Source organism: Ictidomys tridecemlineatus, chromosome 9, assembly GCF_052094955.1.
Source record: "Ictidomys tridecemlineatus isolate mIctTri1 chromosome 9, mIctTri1.hap1, whole genome shotgun sequence".
Taxonomy (NCBI): Eukaryota; Metazoa; Chordata; class Mammalia; order Rodentia; family Sciuridae; genus Ictidomys; species Ictidomys tridecemlineatus.
The window spans coordinates 54,361,475-54,374,945 of record NC_135485.1 but is presented as its reverse complement, the minus strand read 5'-3'; the positions used below and the strand labels follow the sequence as shown (position 1 = coordinate 54,374,945).

The 13,471-nt window shown below is 36.7% G+C and overlaps 1 protein-coding gene across 7 annotated transcripts in view; it reads left to right on the top strand.

Moving 5' to 3' along the window:
* Positions 1-13,471, top strand: part of Adamts3 (ADAM metallopeptidase with thrombospondin type 1 motif 3) — a 223,432-nt gene that overhangs the window by 164,168 nt on the left and 45,793 nt on the right. For all 7 annotated transcript variants that reach the window (XR_013425814.1, XM_005333257.5, XM_021731648.3 and 4 more), the window contains exon 5: positions 3,406-3,605. Coding sequence is in view for 6 of the 7 variants with exons in the window: in XM_005333257.5 (XP_005333314.2) it covers positions 3,406-3,605 (200 nt within the window). In the remaining variant the exon portion in view is untranslated. The remainder of the gene's footprint in view (positions 1-3,405; positions 3,606-13,471) is intronic.

Here is a 13,471-nt window from a genome sequence, read left to right as displayed (position 1 = left end):
ACATGATACAAGTGTCATCCCTAAAGTATTAACTAAATCAGAAACTAGATAATCCAGGGCTCCGGGGCTGTAGGATAGCCCCACATCATGGGGACAGTCGGACTCCTCCGTCATTGCCACCACACATACCTGCACATGCCTTGATTCTAATGCCACCTCCTAGGGCTCTTATGGTGCTTGTGCTCCAGGTAGCAGGAAGGAATACTAAATGGAAGAGCCAAGGGACATGCCTCCTGGGAAGAATGGCATATGAATCCCCCATGTACGTCACCACAATGCAAGTAATGCCTCTGTTTAGATTTTATTGATTTAATCTTGATCACATGTAATCCATAGTCCCAAGGGAGACTGGAATGCCTTCTAGGTGGGCTTATTTAAAACTGCTTATTCAAAAGCTCCATGCTTCTCTCACAGTCTCTATCACAGTACGCTTAAGATTGCCTCCCAATCCCACATGCATTTATGTCAGATTCAAAACTCCATCAGAACGTAAACATTTCCATTTTACCTTTGTTCTCTGCCCTTTTTCAGACCATAGGACTTTTTTTTTTCTTGGGCAGGGTGGGGGAGACAATTTTACCATTCTGATACTTCGATTTCTTATAAATATGATTAGACATAACAACATACCATATTCCATCCTAAAAATATTTCAGGCCCACCGACTCCAAATTCATTCCTATAAAATAGAAGTAAAATTATTCTTTTTCTGTAAATTCATATATAGCAATTGGGAAACAAAAGGATACAGTCAAAATGTATCCAAAATATTAATTTGCTTATCAGTAACTCCTAAGTTTTCAAAAATTACTTTTCCCAAAAAAGTTAAAAAAAAAAAAGGAAACTCACTCTAAGAATTAAGACAGATTGCTTTTGATATTTCAGAGAAGCCTAGAAAGTACTCTAGGATCATTTTTATGAAGTGAAACATAGGAACAGTAGTACCACTGTACATATCACAGGATTTGACTTCTCCTGAAATGCTTTATCTTCAGCATACATTTTTGGAGGTTCTTCCTAGCTTAAATTTCCCCAATTTCCTACTAATTCTGTCATCACATCAATTACTCTCTGCTGCCAACTCAGCCAGCCCCATCCAAGTGACCTTAGCACGTACGTGGCAGAATGCCAACAAGCTGCCACCAGAGATCCATAATTTTTGATACTAAATATAAAGTGTCACTCTGCTTTCTCTTCTTAAGTTTTTCTATGGCCTGTGTAATTTTTCTCAGTTCTTTTATGCAGGATACGCATCAGCAAGAACATAATTCGCATGATATTCACCTTTAATTATTTATATTCCTATATCTTATGGGGGAGGCAGAGATAATGGTAGGATTAAATACAGATGGCTTTTCTTACAGGTAAAATCATTATCATCATAAATATTATAAGTAAATAATAGTTTTGGAACATTTTAAGTGTAAACATTATTTATAGTGGTTTTACATTATACCTATATCATCTCAGGAACTGTGGGAGGAAAAATAGATGTTATTATCCCATTTTACAGAAGTGGGCTGCAAGTCAAAGAGGTAAACCATCTTAAGTACAATTATTTTGTTAGTATAAACATTACCAATATTTGAAACTAGGTATTTCTGATTAGAAAGCTCATGCTTATTAAAAAAATAAGACATGGCTAGTATATTTCCATTGGATATTGTTTCTGACAATTCTGTCCCCAAAAAGCCAGTTTTAGAACTGAGAACTCATGTGTGAATTTCCTATTTGTCCACCAGCTCTTACAACCTCTCAGATTCTCAAGTGTGTGAAAAGACTTCAGGTTGAATAGTAAAGCTGTTTGCAGGTGTAGTCTGTTGCTCTCAGTGTGGGTTTACAGCTCTTGAAAAACAACTTTTGAGGAAAGCCTCTGTTTGATGTGGATGACTGTGGAGTTATTTATATATTGTGGAGCCAATGTGAATCCATGGTGAAAAGAAAGTTCCCAGCTAATGAGCTGGAAGCTGGATTCAGGTCAAAGTGAAGAACAGCATAGTGTTCAAATCTACCTAGTCAAATGCAGAGCCTGTGCCTGTACTCAGATGCCTGGGGTTGGTTTCTACATATTTTTTAAAGGTTGAAAGGGTGTGAGTGAGATCTACTTCCACTAGTTCAATCCCATGTGGCTAAAGCTTGGTCATCAATCTTTCAGGCCAAGAGAGACATTTTTCTCCCCCTCAGCTTTACTCAAAACCACAAAGGTGGAAAGGAAAATACCTATTCATTAATGTCAGATGCTGATTCAAATGGCTTACAGGTTCTACTATACAGCATTAAATAAACCTCCTTATAAAGTGTGAGTCAAGAGTTGGTTCTGTCAAGCTTGTTTTAGAAATCAAGGCAGTTCATGAAATAAATTCCAAGTCTTATGTACTTGAAATGCAGATGAATATACTTTCAGGTTTTCTCATAACAGCAGTTTTAACACTTTAATTTTAGTATCCAATTGATATTTTATTTATAATACATCGAAATATTCTTCACCCCAAATAACCTCATCTGAGGACACAACTAAATTGAGGTCATTATAACCTGAGAGTTTTTCTCATTCTTTCCCACATTTGTGTGAATGTCTGTGTCTATATATGAAATGTCCATGTGGAAAGTGAAAATAATTATAGTCCTTGAACTGTGTGAAAGAAAAAACTGTTTATAATTTTATTTTCCTTGGATGTGGGTCATTCTGATTGTCTTACTTTGCTATCTCACAGATTCAGATATAGAACAACCGAAATTACCTGCTGTCTAGATGATGGCAATACAGATGTGGAGAAATGTAGTATCCAGTGTTTATAACTTCTATATCCAGCCACTTTTTCCCTGCAGTATTCACTACTCAGAAGAAATAAAGTACTACCTGATGAACGGCAATCATTGTGAAATGTGGTTGTGTTGTCTTGCCATCATTTTGTTTTTAAATTATGGCTACTAGAAAGAGGAATGGTTTAAATTTATGTGATATAAAGTCTGCAATCCATGATTATCATACCTTAGATAAACTACTGTAAACACATTGACACTCAATTTTTATTTACAATCTTCATTTATTTAACAAGGACATAATCAGACTGTTCTGTACCCCCACTAGCTTTGCTGGGAACTGAGATACAGCTGGGGAGAGACCAACCACTGTTATCCTCATGGACTCTTCAGTCTGGCATGGCACTGCTCTCTGAACAGTATTTTTTTAGCCCCGGTGTTGCTGTTCTGTGTTGTATTTGTAGAAGGCCATTCTGATCACACATATGTGCCTTTTATATAAGGAATAAAAGGAAAGGCAGAATCTTGGTGGTTATGGTTTATGGTAGGCACCCCCAGAGGGTTCATTTTTCCTTAGAAGGTATTGAGCAGAAGGCCCACTGGGGAAACTAAAATGCCTGGGTTCCTTTTGTTTCTTAATAGAGTCGGATCTGGAAGGCCTCGATGACCTAGGTACACTTTACAGCCACATTGACCAACAGCTGAATGAAACAATGAGGCGCCGCAGACATGCGGGAGAGAACGATTACAACATCGAGGTGCTGCTGGGAGTGGATGACTCCGTGGTCCGTTTCCATGGCAAAGAGCACGTTCAAAACTACCTCCTCACCCTGATGAACATTGTGAGTAGTGACTCCTTTTTGAGGCTTTTTGATCCTCTAATTCACTTCTGCTGTTCTCATAGTGTCTTTGGGAAACCATGACTGCGCCCTGTGTCCCCAATATGTAGGCAACTGAGTTCAATTCCGAAGTTGATCTATGTGTTTGAAACACAAGAATGCCAAACCCAAGGAAGCATGAAGTAAAAGTCTCTTTTAGTTGACCATTTTCACGAAGGAAAAATCATGTATTTTAAAAGCCATGAAGGGACAGAATTATAACAGGGATAGTTTTTATTTTGTTTTTCTGGGATATTTTCCAACACTGTCCTCCTGCCTTGATTCGAAACTGGGAAGGATGAAATAGGTCTTCCTAGCATTGCACTGTGTCCTGGGATGATGATGAATGATTTATGCCCATTGAGCTTCTGAATAAATATGATATTTCAACATTATAAGATAAAAGGCAATGTATTTACAAAGCGCACACTACTGGCACAGTGCTGCTCAGCAGTTACTAAAGAGCCCTTTAAGTTTGCTCTTTATATCTCCTTTATGAGATTTAATCAGATTCAGAAGAAATTTTTGTTGGTATCCTTGAACTGATGTTTTTTTTCTTTTGAATTGGCAAGAGCAATGGATAAGGAATGATAAAATATAATATATAGGCCACCTGCTTCCAAAAGATAATTGAGATAGTAGTACACTGCTATGTTTTACCTCATGCCATTTTAAAATACATATTATATTGATCTTGTAAATGTATTACCTAATTCTTTCTATTCTCTGACTTTGCTTTTGGTTTTTTATTTATTTGGGGGGCATCTTTGTTTATTTCTTTCCCCTTGCTTAAGAGTAGATTTCATATAATTATACTGGAGAAGAAAAATCCTTCCTTTCATGAATCATGATTATATTTATGCTAATATTTTAGTTCATCTGCTATATGTATTTTTGTTCATTGAGATGCTCATATTCCATATCACTGTGAAATGGAAAATGAGTTTAGAGATTCAAACATTTTTATTTGTTCATTGGTACTAATTCCTGTTATGAAGACAAAACCACACACATTAATTAAACAAATTACTGAACTTGGCCATAGTTTTGTATATAGGTTTTCAACTATTGACTATTAACTTTGTGTGTGACTTGATAGTTGTGTAAACTTGGGCGTGTTTCTTAGTCTCTGTCTATTTCAGTCTCCTTACCTTTATAAAGAGAAAAATAGTAGAAATGTTGAAAGGACTAAATGAGTAAATACAAGTCATGTTCTTTGTATAGTGCTCCATGCACACAAATATATAACCATATTTTAGTTTTTCATGTTGAATTTTACTTTTTTTAAATTATCAAAAACTTAAAAATTCCTGTGAAAATTGCTATTTTCACTTCCTGCATTGTGCCTGGGGCAGTTTTTTTCCTAGGAAGATACTTTATTAGGCTCCTAGCTGGTGCTTACAATCAGAATCACAGAGGGCTCTGGGAGTAATACAGTAGATATTTGGTTTTTGTCCTCATAGAATTTACAAATTGTTGAGGAGAAAAGATAAATATAGGGAAAACTACAAAAAAAATCAAATAATAAAAAGCATGTTCTTATTAATACTAGCATCTTAGGCATTATAATATAAATATTATAGCATTTCAGAAAGTGATAAATGACCCCATTCGTCACATCAGGAAGCTATGAGGGCATTCCGTGAGGACTTAGAAGGGTAAGCAAGTTTTAGCCTCATGGTTCTGTGACCTTAGAAAATTTGTGTTCTTTCCTAGGAAGCAATTTCCATGCTTTAAAAATTGAAAGATTCAATAAAATGTTCATTAATTCTGTAATACATTCAGAAGCTAGGAGGTAAACTAGGTCTTTGGGGATTTTCTGTCATTGTTTTGATTTTGGAGGAGGGAAATCCCAGCTTTGAAAGCATGCGCCACTTGACCAAGCTCACTTAGTGAGCTGGCATAAACAAACTCATGCTCAATGACTTCATAACCCTTCTCTTAACTGCTATTCTACAGGGCTTCCTGGTGGAAGAGGTAGAGGGGGATGGTGTCAGGAAGACCAAGTGATGGTAGGCAAGGGTCAAATTACAGTAGGCCTTAACTGCTATGCTAAGGACCATGTACTGGATTTCATACTGAGAACTAATGATTAGATTTTAGAATCAGGAATCTGATGGCTGGCTGGGCAATGGTTAATGAGAGAATGGAGCTTTCTGCAGAATGTCACAGTGATTGAGGAGAGATTTGATGAGGGGCTAAACCAAAGTTGAAGCATGAGAGTGGAAAGGAAGTGAACAACATGGAAAATTTTATGTTGACCAAATATATTTGCTGTTCTCATCTTGCTGAGATGGTAATGATTTAGGAAACTAGTAATTCTAAATAAATTTTATTTTTATTAAGTAAAGTATAAGGAGAGAAAGCAACAGTGGTTGTATTTCAGTTGTGGCTCTTCCGTGAATGCCCTTTAAATTTGGGATAATTGAGTAATTTAAAATTCAGGTCAGTGGGTTTTTGAAAAATCCCAAAATTGGTATAAAATTCCATGACATTCAGCACAAATATGCCCATTGTTTACCTGTAGAATTCTTTATTAATCTCCTAAACTATGCTGGTATGTTGTTAGGTATTCCAGTTTGAGAGAAACTATGATTTTAAAAATGTATTCACAACAAGTGGGAGAGAAAGGTTAAGTATGAGGTTTAATTCATGCTGAAATAGCATATATACGGCTCTCAGCTGAGAGCCTAACAGTGTTTAGATATTACCTATAATAAGCTTTCTTTAAAAAAATAAAACATTACCAAATAAATAGACAAGTAAAACATTACCACACAAAGATTAATGGAAGAATTCTGCTTGTCCATGGAGATTTAAACAACATAACCTAAACAGATAGAAAGGAGGGAGGGAGGGAATAGGTCAGGGAAGGAAAGAAAACCTTTGAATTAGAAGGTATTTTGCTATGTAGTTTATTAAGGATGACCTTTGAAAAGGGAATTTTACTTTCAGAAAAATAGTATGCTAATGTGTCAATGTTAGGTAAAAGTCTTTAAATTAAAAGCTGGATCAAAAATGTCACTCTCTAGAGTTTATTCTACATTTGCAAAATTTCCAGTTCTCTAAGAGGTCATATACAGCCTTCCATAATATCTTGTACTGTGGGGTTCTGGCATATTTGTTCTTGCAGATTAAGGACAGGAAACAGAGAATACCTCAAGGGTAATGAAATAAAAACAGCTCTAAATTTCAAAGTTTAGTTTGCAGGGAACACAAGCTGGTGTGGTATAACAGTGCCATTTTTTAAAATTGGAATTTGTATTAAATTATTAAGTGAAAATCAGTTAAAAAGACATAAAAGATATGTGTTCATCTACTCCGATCCCTTTAGGAAACTAGAATTTTTTTCAGCCACTACACACTCACCTGGTATTTTCTGTCAGTTGTCTTGCTTTTGTGAATCACTGTCAATTTTCTTTATTCATATATTCAGTTCTACACATTTTTGTGGTGATGTTTGAAGGCAGAACTTTTCTCTTGTCCCCTCTCTGTCTCTTTCAGTGCCTTTCTGATTAATATGTTCATTCATGTCAGAATAAAGGAAAAGTTTGAGAAATATCAGTTATTCCAAGATAGACTAAAAGGCACCTGCCCATCTTGCTTTCTATTCTAACAATCCATAATGTAGCTGATTTTCAGTCATTAAAAATTGGTGTCAGGGGAATAGCTGGGTCAAATGGTGGTTCCATTCCCAGCTTTCCAAGAAATCTCAAAGACCTAATAAGAGCATGTTACAGAGACACTGCTACAACGATGTTCATAGCAGCACAATTCACTATAGCAAGATTATGGAATCAGCCTAGATGCCCTTCAATAGATGAATGGATAAAAAAAAGTGGCATTTATACACAATGGAGTATTACTCTGCATTAAGGAATGACAAAATCATAGAATTTGGAGGGAAATGGATGGCATTAGAGCAGATTATGCTAAGTGAAGCTAGTCAATCGTTAAAAAACAAATACCAAATGACCCCTTTGATATAAGGGGAGTAAACAAGGACAGGGTAAGGACGAAGAGCTTGAGAAGAAGATTTACATTAAACAGGGATGAGAAAAGGGGAGGGGAGGGGAGGGGAGGGGAGGGGGGATAGTAGAGAATAGGACAGACAGCAGAATACATCAGACACTAGAAAGGCAATATGTCAATCAATGGAAGTGTAACTGATGTGAAACAGCAATCTGTATACGGGGTAAAGTTGGGAGTTCATAACCCACTTGAATCAAACTGTGAAAGATGATGTATTAAGAACTGTGTAATGTTTTGAACGACCAACAATAAAAAAAAAAAAATTGGTGTCAGGGTTTGAAATCAACATAGATTGGGACTGCTAGGCAGAATATCCAACTAATGTTTACATATATAAAAAAAGAAGCTGTTCTTTCTACATTTTTTGAAGAAGGAGTATAATGATTCCTCCTCTCAAGATGCTTAGAATTTAAAAGGAAGCCAAGAATCATTTGAAAGGATCTTAGGTGACCTATTAACTCACTCCTTCACTTTAGAGTTGAAAAAACAGCACATGAATCCTGTACAAATTAGATTAGTGTGGCTGTTGCTGGTTAGAGAAAATACCATACATTGGTTTCAGGAAATTTCATCTTTCACAATTTCTGCAGTGGCATTGATTTAGAACACAATGGGAAATAGGGTAGCAATGACAACCCATTCCCATGCCTTTGTTCTTTGGCCTCTTCAAAATAAATAAACAAATAAATTCCTTCTTTCCTTTCTTCCTTCCTCCCTCCCTCCCTTCCTTCCTTCCTTCCTTCCTTCCTTCCTTTTATTTATCAAGATCAGAATCTACTATCAGTTCCTATAAACTTTTCACAAATTATTCCTTCCTTACTATAAATTTAGTGAATCCCTTGAGAGCAGTTCTCTAATTGTTTATTTGTTCCATTCATGCAGCTATTATATGTTATTAAGCTTCCTATGTAAGGTATCAAAAGCAGTGTCTGCCACATAGTGGACATGCAATACAATTTTAATCAATTCTGTCTTTTTAACATATATTGTAATGCTATATACTAGGTATGTAATGGTAAGCGCACACACACACACAGACACACACACACAAACTTACTTTTTTCCCTCAGTGAACTTAGAGACTGTTGGAGAAATCAAATAAACATATCATAGGTTACAAGGCAGGGAACTAATAATTTGCTAGGAAAGAGAATAATGGCAAATGTTTGACAGGGGTTGTACACGAGCATAACGGTTAAGCAAGCTTTCTTTCAAAAAATAATTCTGAAGTTGAAACCAAAAGTAAAAGAGCCAGCCATTGAATTAGCACTTGTGTTTTAGTGACCAAAGGAAGGCCACTGGAGCTCTAGTCTGATGTATGAGGAGTCAGGTGGAGCTAGGCAAAGGCAGAAAACCCCTTGCAGGTAATAGAAGGACTTTGAATACAACTTCCAGTGCAATGAAAAGTTGTTAAAGGCCAGTTTCTGTCTCTCTGACTTGTAAAAAATAAATTGGAGAGACCTAGGGGACAAGGTAGGTAGACAGATTGGAAAAGTAATTGTAGATGTCTAGGCAAGAAATGATGGTTTATTGGGCAGTGGTGGTTGCAGCAAAAATGGAGGGTTTATGGTTGAATCAATAGAATTCGTTACTGGTTCAGTGGGCTGAGGGAAAGGGAGGAATTCAGAGTGATTTACCCTATTTTGAGATTGAATATTGTGGTGGATAATTTTGCCATTTATGTGGGTAGTCTTTGGAGAAACAGATTATGTGGAATAAGTGTTGGTAATAAAATCTTTCAAGGTATTTTAAATCATCTAGTTTAAGATCCAGATTTTAAAAAAAAGATTTAATGTTGTTAAGGATAAACATACCAAATATTTTTGCCCTTGTTCTATGCTTGGTCCTCTGCTAAATGCTTTGCATGAATTAATCAAAACTCTCTAACCCCAAGATGTTTTCATTTTTAGTCCAGTTTACAAATAAGGAAATCAAGATGTAGGGAGGTTAGGTGATTTTCCTAGGTCCAACAGCTGATATTGGCCATCAGGACTTGAACCCAGACAGATCTCTGCCTCTGTGCCTGTGCTCTTCTCCCCTAAACTCCACTGGCTCCCACTTCAAAGCCAAAGCATTTTCTATATTGCTTGTCAGAGAAAACTCCAATGTCTTTCCTTTACCTACTTCTGTGTCTTGTTACACCAATGAAGTCATCGATGTGAACATACAGTTACTTGATTGATTGAACCAAACCCTTTAGCAATCTAGTTGGAGAATATAACAGGATGACGAGGCACATCATTGTGGTTAAGAGGTTAGCTGGTGTCCTTTCATTGTGCCAGGTGTTTCCCATCAGCAACACTCTGCCATTGCAGTATCCTTGTCATCTAAGAAGATCTATGTAGAGATCTTCTGAGTGCATGGTGCCTACTGAAATTTTCTTTAAAAAATTGAGTCTATGCTTTAATCTCAGGATTTATCAAATGAAAAAAAAAAGAGTTGCTTTAAAAGGCTGTTTCCCAAATATAAAATTTTAAAAAATTTATACTTCCAAGAAATCATAAGTAACTAAGAGAAAATTCATTAATTCTTTTTATCTGTTGAAATTGGCTACTTATGATGGATAATGAACTAATAATAACTAATAGCTATGAAATCAGGCTTCCATGCCCAATATTTTTTAAAGAAAATATATACCCCACAAAAACACTCTGGTTCTACAAAGTGTAATGTACTTAAGTGTTAGCACATATGTGTGATTACTGGTTATTACTTAATAATGGCAAAATCAATACACTGCTTTTTATTTCTTAACTAACAGTTCTGAAGGCCTCAAATGTGAGTGCGAGGCAGATCTATCTGGGGAATATACATGTTCAGGCATCCTAAGTAAATTGTGTAGCAGGTTTCTATTTTCTATTATTTATTGAAATCTATTTCTGACATTTGAATTCACATCAGTATTTATAAATACATAATATTCTATGTATTTATTTGCTCAAGTATTCATTATCTCCCATAAGCCCAGTCCTATTAGATCCTTGGGAGGATGGGAAACAGATTGTAACAAGGTACATGAAAGTGTTAGTTCATGGTGTTTTTGGAACCACTGTTAGTTTATTGCATGGTAAAATTGGTGGGTACTTAAGGGAGATGGCACATGAGGAGACTAGGTAGAGAACCCAAGGCTAACTGGAGAAAATTGTATGTGCTATCCTAAGGATCTCATTAATGAAAAGTCATAAATGTTTTTCAAAAGGATTAATCATTTTATTGGTGTGTGTTGCAGACAGTGAACTCTGAATACATTAGGGTGATTGGGAAGAGAGGCTTTGTAAGATACTGTGCTATGAACACAGTGTCTGAGTGCTAGAGGTAGGGGATGAACCATAGTCTAGGACACCTTGTTATCTAATTATTCTTTCCTACATCAAGAAACTGTCTTAATTTCCCCCAATGCAGATTGAACATACTGAGTCACGGTCACAAATTGCAGTGAGCACAAGTCAGTTCTAGTACCTCTTATACAAACACAAGCACCTTCCCAGAAATATCCTGGACCTGTCATTCTAGAAGCAAGTCTCCTCATCACAGGGAAATTTATATAGTGGCACCCACACTTTGTGTCCTCTAAGATGTCCTTTTAGAATGTACTGAAGGCTCTTAGTTTCCCCTCCACTGTCTTCTTGGGTTGTACGGCCCCGGATTCTCTTCCTAAAATTCAAACATTCTTCTCTCCTGTGCTGCAAATATCAAAATGACATTATCCTCCTGTGGTTTGCTCCAACCTTTGTTTCCCAGGGTCCTAAAACATAGAAAAGATTTCAGCTTGCTCAGGGAACCATCTTCCTTACTCTTGAAGGAAGGGAATTTTCCCAGGACTTTTGGTATGAATCCATTGTTACAAAGGCCAGAAAAGTTTTTAGGGCCTTGCAGCTGATGCCAATTTTTGATCCTCCCTAAACTCCCTTGATGCTTCAATGAGGTTAAAGCATAATTTACATAAAAGGACAGGCTTATGCTTATTGAAAACAACCATCTAACTTTTATAGTCTTCCTATCTGGAGAACTTCTAAAATGGTTCTAAATCACCCCTAATATAAACATTTGCAAATTTTCTAACAGGTTGTGGCAACAGTCCAAGTGAGTTGGATGGATGCTAAGCTGCTGAGAATAGAGGTTGGACAGGTCTGAGACTTGGTAACAGATTGACTCTAAGACTTGAAGGAAAAGGAGGAATTGGGATGTTTTAGTCTTTAACTGTGATGTGATTTTCAGAAGAGAAGAATAGGTTTTAGGGAGACAAGTCTATTTTGAGGTGAATAGGTATACTTCTGTTACAAGGCCTGAACAGGTGACTTTGGAGCAAGAGAGAGATCAGTGTTAGATGAACATTTGGGGTTCATCCACCTGTAGCTATTGGTTGAAGTGACAGCAGTGATGAAATATTGCAGGGAAATATATGAGAAGAGAAGAGGGTTGAAAACACAACTTTGAGAATCTTATGGGCTAGTTAGGAAAAAGGAGCTAATTGTCTAAAGAAGCAGAACAGTATGATTGAAGAGTATAATGATAAGCAGTGACAAATGCCACAAAACATCTTAGGCCAATTATTTTTTTTTCAGGAAGGGAATTAGAGAATATTAGTAAACAAGGAAAAGCAGCTTCCAGGAAGAGAGATTGAATAGAGACATAGAAAACTGATTTGGGGGGAGCAAATGGGAGGAAGCCTTAGAAGAAAGGAGAGATCCAGTGCTTCCACTGTGACAGGAAAGATATCAGTGAGAAGAGATCAAGCATGGGCTTCCCATAGACTTATTTGAATTTGGGGTCTGCACACCATTTGGGGGAAATATAGTATCAGTATAACTTCTCTGGGTCTCAACTGCCTTGCACGGTAGTGACAGGGATGCCTGCAGCAGGGTTTGCAGCTTTCTGATGTGTGTCAAGGTTTTGCTTGCCTTTGCTCTCTTACCTCTTTAGAGATTGCTCTTTCCTCAACACATGACCATATCCTTCCTGCCCATGAACATCCAGTCTCAAGTGGTATCCTGTTCCTCTCCCTTCTAGATCTCATTACTCAGATCTCTGCTCTTCATTGCATCAATTTTCATCTGGAATGGACTTGCCTGCATGTCTTCTTGTATTTATCTTTTCCATGCTGGCAGCCTGTTTTAGAATACATGAAGAATAGAGACTCAAACTTATGTCCTATTCAGTTCCTCAGGCCTCCCTGGAACATCTGAGCACATAATAACTGTTCAAAAAATACTTGATAAGGGTATTAATAAATAACATTATTAAAGGGAGATTGGAATTGAGGGAAGAAGAGTTAGCTTGGGAAAGAACTACCTACTCTGAATAAAAGGAATATAGAGTGTGGGACTGAGAATCAAGCAAGTGTATGTTTGAAACTTAGCTCCACAAGAGATAGTCGTGGACAGAGTGATATTTTTTTTAGTTTTCATCAGATTCATCCAGAATCACCCAGGCTGCCTTGTCATCACTTCAGATAACCAAAAGTCTCTTTTAAAAAATTCACATACAGGTACTATTTATTTGCTTCTATGTAAAAAGAGTAATAATTATAATAACAATTTTTTTTGCATTTCCAAGGACAAGCACCACTTTAAGCACTGTACCTACCTATATGAACTCACTTATTTCTTTTAACATTTCTGTTTTTACAGATGAGGAAACAGAGGCCCTGAGACAAATAATATGTCTAAGGTCCCGGAGCTAATCCATACCCAGGCAGTTTGACTGCAGAACCCATTCTCTTGACCACCATGTAGTTATGTTTCTCAGGATCTAACCCACCCATCTCAAAGAAAAATGAGTGTTGCTTTGTTCAAGCC